The 8681-nt window shown below is 36.4% G+C and overlaps 1 protein-coding gene across 1 annotated transcript; it reads left to right on the plus strand.

Moving 5' to 3' along the window:
• The first annotated feature begins 1589 nt into the window (after positions 1-1589).
• On the plus strand, positions 1590-2227 carry LOC6562201 (odorant receptor 42b). The gene is made up of 2 exons (XM_032735853.2): positions 1590-1594; positions 1657-2227. The coding sequence occupies exons 1-2, from the start codon at positions 1590-1592 to the stop codon at positions 2225-2227; spliced, it is 576 nt and encodes a 191-aa protein (XP_032591744.2).
• Positions 2228-8681: the final 6454 nt, after the last annotated feature.

Genomic DNA, 8681 nt, shown 5'->3' on the forward strand with positions numbered 1-8681 from the left:
ATGCTTTTTGCTTCATTTAAGTTGCAGATTTAATGAAACAGCTCAACGTGGTACACTCAGAACAAACCGCACTGAATTATAGAACGCGATCACCTTTCGTTCATGTTGACAGAGGGAAAGATAATTTTATTATGTTTTCAGTTTTGGTTTCCACTGTTTAGATATAATTTATATAATATTTAATAGTTTGACATTACTAAATATATTTGCGATAAATATAAAACAACCTTTCTAATTTTATGAATTTTTTTTCGTCTATCTAGAAATCATTTTTCAAAAAAAGCTAGTTTTCTAGTTTAGTTTTCAGGGCGATGTTTAATTTTTGGTACGATTTTCATTTTAGAGTGTGGCTTCCTAAAACTTGACTAAAAGCCTCATCTACACTAGCATTTCAGCAATGTCATTTACAAATTTTGGGAAACAGTTGGCAACTGTTGAGCTGAGTGTCCAATGCTATGTCCTTGCCCAATGTGCTGGCTGCGAACAGGGAGAGACAGCTTCTAGTTTGCTTGATTTATTAGTGTTTGTGTCTGCTTTTTGCTGGTGTGGCAACGGCTCTCGACCTTTTTGTCCCCCTTTTAGTTTGCTGTTAGCTGTGCTCTTTAATTAAACAACTAAAATAGATGGCTGCATAGAGAGCGCGTAATTTTTCTAGATTGCACCACTTGAATTATTTGATTGCTAACAAGCAATAAATTATGAGCAACAACTGCAAGGGACTTGCAACTTTCTACGATAAAGTCGAAGTTGGTTTCCACTTAATAGAATGATACAAGTTGAAAATAAATTTGGAATGAATTAAATGTGAAATTTTTAAAGCACATATAAGTTATCAAACATTAAACGGAAATTACTTCTCGGACTAACTAGTTACCCGACTATTTCTCTGTTAAAATCAATGCTTTGTTAGAGTATACAAAGATGTTCAAAACGCGTTGCGTTTTTATTGATTAAGCTCGAGCCACACACACAGAGACAAACATCAAGTGGCACTATAAAAATAACTCACAGATGCTTTCAATAAGAGGAAACTAACAAAAAAAAGCGTATGGGAACTACAAATTTTACGCCATATCAATAAAAACTGGAGAACACAAGTTAACCATAAAAAATAAATAAACCGCTTGAGAAATTCTTAAAAAGTTTATGTTCTATTGTTGAGTACTTTTGTATCTTTTATAATAAATTACGGCGAAGTAAAAAACTTAGTGAAACGCATTCAAAATTAATTGAAAAACTTAATGAAATTCCTATTCTAATGAAGAAAACTTTACATATTTAATTCCACAGCCTTTCCAAGCTAAATAATTGACGCCACGAAACCATTGCGACAACTTGTAATACATAATTAAGGTTTTAACAGGAACAAGTCAGAGAAGTGTATAAAAGCGCTGTGTTTGCTCCAACAGTAAAATCATTGACTAATTCATATCCGACATTGCAGGACATGATTTACAAGCTGTTTCCTCGACTGGGATTGTGGCCCCTAAAGGAGGTAGTGAAATCTCGCGATGCATTTGTCTATTTGGATCGCGGCATGACGATTTGTGGTTGGATTCCACCGGAGGGTAAATACCAACGCTGGATCTATGGCGTGTGGACGGTGTTCTTAACAACGTTTGCGATTGTCTTGCTGGATGTATCACTGCTGGTTAGCTATTTCAAGGATTTTCGCACCTTCACCGCTGGTCAGTTTCTCACCTCGCTGCAGGTGGGATTCAACTGCTTCGGCTCCAGCATCAAGTCGAGTTACACCTTTGCTGGTGTCAAGCGTTTCAAGCAGGCCAAAAAGATTTTGGATCGTTTGGATGACCGTTGCACCAGTGACGAGCAGCGCAGTCAACTGCACCAAACTGTGGCATATTGCAATCAGTGCTATATGGCATATCAAATTCTATACTCCTTGTATACGACATCCACATTTCTGGCTGGCGCTTGTACTGGTCGCCTGCCCTGGAAGTTGTATAATCCTTTAATTGATTGGGAGGCGAGTTATGTACACTTTTGGCTAGCTGCTATTTTCGAATACGTGTGGATGACAGGTGTTGTCCTTCAAACCCAAATGGCTGACGTTTATCCAATCATATACTTCTTGATCCTACGCACTCACATAAATTTACTCAAGGAGAGATTGCAACGGCTGCGCTCAGATCCAACGGTGAGCGAACAGAATAACTATGTGGAGCTTACCAAGTGCATTGAGGATCATCAGCTCATACTCGAGTAAGTTTACACAATGTTCTGGTTAAATTATTCTGTTTGATTCTCTTTCCTCTTCCAGTTACTGCAACACTCTCAGACCTGTGGTCTCTGGCACAATTTTCACTCAGTTTCTGCTTTGTGGCATCGTCATTGGTCTATCCATAATCAATATAGTGTACTTTTCGAATTTTTGGACTGGCCTGGGCACAGCGATATTCTTGTTCGATCTTCTACTACAGACATTCCCCTTCTGCTACATATGCAATATGATCGGCGATGATTGTGGCGAACTCGCCAATAATCTCTTTCACTCCAATTGGCAGGGTGCCCCTCGATATTATATAACCTCATTGCGTTACTTTTTGCACAATATTCAGGAACCCATTGTTCTCACTGCGGGTGGCATATTCATCATTTCCATGGCCACAAATATCACCGTAAGTAAGGGTATTAACCAGTCTTGCATATCACTTAATAAGTTTTTTGTGCATTCGCACAGGTCGCAAAATTGGCATTTTCTGTGGTCACATTTGTCCAGCAATTGAATATTGCCGAAAAGTTTCAGAACAAATGAATAACAGTTGGACATTATGATATCAGTCCTTAATGGCAAAACAATATACACAATATTAAGTGTTAAAAATAATACAATATTTGATTTTAAATACATTTTTAGTTATTTGTTTCGACTCAAAACATATATATGTATATGTTATATTAAAAACATATTTTTATAAGCAAATATAAAACCTGTTATAAAATTCTGTTCAATGTTACCAATTTTGCAAATCGTTGAATTATATTAAACAAATACAAGCAACTCTTATTTAATATGCAAATTATTATAACTTGGGGTTTGTATTTATTCAGAGCTTTGTATTTAATACAGAATATATGTCCGCTTCATGCGAATTTTACCACGCGATTCAAGCGACCAAAAGCGACTGACTCTTACATCATGAAAATAGCTTAAACATAGCATCGAAGAAGGTCTTGATCATAAGGAACTTACAATTACCGTTGCTCGCAGGCAACAACAGATTAAGACTACAAAACGGGAATGCAAGACAAGCTGCGCTGTACATAGGCAAATACAGTTATTTCCAACACAAATAAAATATACTCTCAAAATATATATTCGAATTGTTCTGTATTGCAAAACTGCATTAGTCCCTGGTAATCCTCCAGTTTTGTAACAGTTTACAATCACAAGCGTTGCAAGCTGCACCACAGAATCAACATGCCGCGTTGCACTATCACTTAATAAAATGCAAAGTGCAAGCAGGCAAGTGATTATTTCATAGCTATTGTTCAACACCCACTCACACACACATACTGTAACTGCTCGCGTTTCGTAACAGTCACTGGGATATTGCCAGGATATGTTGAGGCCGAGGCGTCACTAAGAATTCGCGTAATAAACGAAGAATTGTGCCCCACCAAATAAAAAACGGAGAGATGCGCCAGAAAATCGCAACGAATATGCCACTACACTTGTGCAACTCTTAATTAAAATGCGTTGCATGCTGCACAACCTGCGTTGAACACATCACGTCAGAGTATAGCAACAAGAGCCGTGAAAAAAATGTACAACGTGAGTTTTCATTGTTAAGCTGTGAGAGTAAACCAAAAAAAAAAAAAAAGGAAAATAACAAAAAGAAATAAAGAAAAAAGAGAAAATAAAGCCGGCTCCTGGTTGGCAATGAACACAAAAACAGGACAATGTGCCGGGCAAGCCGCGTAACAACGACACAGCCGCGCCGCGCGGCAACTCTGGCGATCTGGCCATGGCCAAAAGACGAAGACAACGGGTAGCTGGCAACTGGCAACTGGCAACTGGTAACTGGTCCGCGTCTGCCAACTGTGCGGAAATTTACGAGCTGCTTTATAACCGCACACGGGCAGGAAAAGCGGACACTCATACAATCACACACTCACACTTACACACACATACTCACACCTACACACACACACACATACTGAGGCGCAGTGCTTGCATTTTGGTTTTGGTTTCATCCTTTCGGCGTAAAAACTCTTTCGTTTGTTTTATTTTGTTGGCCACTTGATTACAAACGGTTGTAAAATTTTATTGGGCTTATATCTTTGGTTATTGATATTGATTAATTGTTCAAAAATGTACATATATTCCAAGAAATAAACTCATTTGCATACTTTTGAACCTGTGTCTGTGTGAGTGTTATTCATTATGATTCACACCGAATGCAGACACACACAGAAACACGAATTGAATCATGCACAACTTTTACATATGTGAACAATTCCAATTATATTTGATGAGTTAAATAATACAATATTCTGTCTTTTCGAATTATAAAAAAGTTCGTTAATTCGATTTCATTTTTATATGATAGCCAACTGACTAAAAATGTATAAACTCCGTGGACCGCTTTAATCGAAACCCAAAATACAATTTCATATTTGAATCGAATTCAGTGCATTGCCACAATAAGTGCACCTCACGGCTCACCACAACAACAACAATCATATCAATTGTGCTGTGCCAATACAAATAATAATAATAGTAATAATCATAAATTATAATGAGATTATATTAAATGTGAAAATATTTGCCTTTATTTACCTGTTTTACGAGAGACTACTCTTGCAACATGCAACATAAAATTCAAACATGAATGTCATTCGATTTTAATGTGCTTTCAGTTGTTGTTGCACTGTTGCATTTATGCATAAGCGCTCATTGAGGCAGGCATCATTTGCATTTGTCACTGGAGTATTTTGCCTAATTGAAAAATCAAATTATTGATTGTCATAAACATTAGCTAATTGAAATCCTGATAAGGGAATTCAACTTTTAAAGTGACTGGTGAATTGTTTGAACTACTCTTATCAGACCTAATTACTGAATCAATGGTAAAACAACAGAGAAATAAATGGAATCAAATAGAATAGAATAGAAGTCTTTACTCTTAGATATTTAACAAATATGTTGACAAATTTTTAGTGCGCTTTCAAAGCTCCTTGCTCCAGTCTGCTTCAAAAGCTCTTTGCAACAGTATTCCCATGTGATTTAAAAGTTTTGTTATCAAAGTTTTAACAAATGTTTTGAAAATTTTTAATGCGATTTCGAACATTTATAAAATATTAAATATATGAAATACTCAGTCACACTTCATATGTCACTTTGTGTTTAGTTCGCAACTATTGAATTCTAATAAAAATATAAGAAACATTATCTTAAGTACAAGCAGTAACAGCGATATTACGTAATTTTCTATGTTTTTAGGTTTCGTTACAAGCCACACACACACACAGGGAGACAGAGAGAGAGAGTGCAATATCTGAAATTTATCTGTACTATCTATCAAAATAGGAACACTAATTGCATTTTCGTTGTAGGGTTAGGCGCCGACTGCGCTACACAGCGACAGCGACACAAAGTATTGTTTACTTTGGTGGCTGGCACGCTTTTACAGAATACACAGTTCTCTACTGGATTTTGAGGGACTCGCAGTTCGAGACAACTTTGCACATGCCGCAGAACAGGAACAGAACAGTGAATTTCCAGGTAATTCAATTGAGGGCGGTCGCAGAGTCGAGTGGATGGGTGTGTGTGGGTGTGGCTGTGTATGTGCACAGTTCTGCGAAAAACTCATTCAATATGCTGCACAGGTAGCTGCCCGTCGACCAGGCAGGCAGGCAACTGTTTGAAATATTTATTCAAATGTTTTGAGCCAGTTGAATACCAATAAATAAACAGCTCTTTGTCGAAAGGAGTTTGTTGCTAGATATTTCATACTACATACTATTATTGTTGCTGTTGTTGTTCTTTTGGGTTATATGTATGTGTAATACACAATATGTATGCAAATAGACAAATACGCTTTTGATCTTTGATACTTGCATGCTCGGGTATTATGGGATTTTAGCCACCTCAAGCTGGATTTTTGGACTAAGCTCCGCACACTTGCCTGCTCTTGAGTTAGCCACCTACCTGTTATCTTTGGCTAACTGACAAATATATTGGTAAAAGGCACAAGCCGGCTATTGAATATGTTATTACTAGCTTCCTGCAAAATGCTGAGAAAACATAAAGTGTTTGATGTAATGCAGGCCAATAACAGATAAATATGAAAAGAAAAATATTTTGTTTTTATTAAAATAAGCTGTAATACATTTAAATGCATATATTAATACAAATTAATAACACAAACAGGAGTACTAATGACTACACATTCAGCTGTGCCAATAATAGTGATTTCTCATATTATTTGTGTTCTAGTAAATTTCAATCTTTAATAAATAAAGTGGGCTATTAGAAAGTTAAGTAATATACTGTAATTCAGGCAGTTTATAAATGTATAATAAAGTTAAAGAGTTCAAAAAATATATTTGATAAAATATTTGATAAGTGCACTGTTTGTGAATTAAAATTTGCACAGATGCTTTTGATTCTATTATTTGCCAAATTCGAATTTTAAGTGTTTGTTTGCTGAATGGACTTTATGTGAAATACTTTTCAGTTTAACTGTGCATATAATACATATAAATTAAATAAATATAATTCAATGGCAAGCAATTAAAAAATCGCCAAAAGTTATTTAAATATATGGACGATTGCTGTATTTAAATTTAATCATAAGTTAAATTGCTGCAAATATATATTGAAACTTCAGCAAATGTATACGTATTAATATACACAGAATGCACACTGCAATTAATTAATGGCTGAAAATGGAAGTCAGGTTCATTTATTGCTCGGCATTTATTGAATGTGTTCCAAATGGTGGTCCTGGTGCATCCTTGCTGCGATTACAGGCTCTGTGGCTGTGTGCCAGGCAGAAAGTCAATATTATGATGGTAAATGCGAAACAAAAGAAACATCGACGGTGTCAGCCACAAAAATATGGCGGCAAAAATGCTTTCAATTAATTAAACACCCAAAAACGACACAATCATTAAAACGCAATGCCCCGTTAAGAGAATGGACAACATACAAACTTGTTGACCAGTTCATATAACCAACAAACACACTGAAATGCCAAACCAATGAACCATCAACAATAACAACACAGTCAACATGCATCAGGCAGTTGCCGGAGGAAATATTATGTGTATGTCTGCTCTGTGTGGCATGTGCGGGATGCAGCTCATTAATAATACAGATAATGTGTTTGGCAATCGTTTCGGCTTGCATGCCACAAATGCTGCTGTGATTAACACATTGAACTCATCAGCTGAACTGAGACAGAGTCAAAGCTGCTTAACAGCTTCAATTCTCCACGATAATGCTGATAGCAATCAGGTTAATCTTTAGCTGTATTGTTTTCCGATGAGGATTAAGATTAAAGAAACAATTTCATTGCAATTTGAGTAGTTGTTACAAGAATACAAATGTCAACATTTTAGATGCTTACCATTTCAATGGCTTAGTTCAATTTGTTGAAACATTTTAAATTCAGAGTTTGGTTCAATAGGCACATAAATATAAAATATTTTCAAAGTGAATACAGTCAGCGCATACATATATTTATTTGCTTCTTTGTGCCAGTCAAAGCCTCTTAAGTTTATTACCTAAACTACACTTCATTGCGCTAATTTATCAATTCAATAAGCACCACAAGATTCAGTAACCGATTCAAGTAGTTTTAACTTTAAGAGTCTGCAACACTCTTTACTCATCCATCTGTTTGTTCACGCGCAATTCAATTGAATTGCAATCGAATTATTTAAAAAGCACTTCATTTATTTTGATACAGAAATGAGCGCATTTAAAGCCCCAATGGATAATAAACAGGGGGTCCACTGCTAATTTGTATAATTAAGTGAATGTAATGCAGTCCCTGGAGCCAAAACTGCTAAACTGCGCTGCAGTGTCCTTTGAGTAAACGCAATTCAATTAAATTACAGTGCTGCAGCCAAATTCAAAGAACATAAAAGAAAACCATTTAAAAAAGTCATAAGATGCAAAAAAAAATAAATAAAACGCTAGCTGCAAAAAGAAAATTGAAAACAGGGTATAGAATGATATATATATATATATATGTATGTACATCAACCATATTTTAGTGCGTTAGAGGAGGGGTTTTGCAGGTCACGGCCTCATAAAATGTTTAGCAGCTGGACGTTTGGAGGAGATGCGACAATGCGGTTGGTTTATAGCTGCTTGCGAATTCGAACTACAAATGGATGCGCAGACGTGCCTCGTGGCTAATAGAATTTTCAAGACAAGCCCCATACACTCGGGCTTATCGCGTGACACTTGCAGCTGTCCAGAATTCACTTTGACAGCAGCAGGTAGCTGAACGAGCAGCTGCTTGAACTTTCCCCGAAAAGGAGGCGACGCAACAGTTGAAAATTTCCCAAAAGCATCGATTTGAGGCAGCTGCAGGCAGGTATACCGTGGCTGACTATAAAAATCACAACTACTGCAAACAGGACACGCATTGTGATTTGAGCATACGAACCAAACACAACACACAACTATCTGTTCCTTAATA

The sequence above is a fragment of the Drosophila grimshawi genome, unplaced genomic scaffold (assembly GCF_018153295.1).
Source record: "Drosophila grimshawi isolate 15287-2541.00 unplaced genomic scaffold, ASM1815329v1 contig_1377, whole genome shotgun sequence".
NCBI lineage: Eukaryota > Metazoa > Arthropoda > Insecta > Diptera > Drosophilidae > Drosophila > Drosophila grimshawi.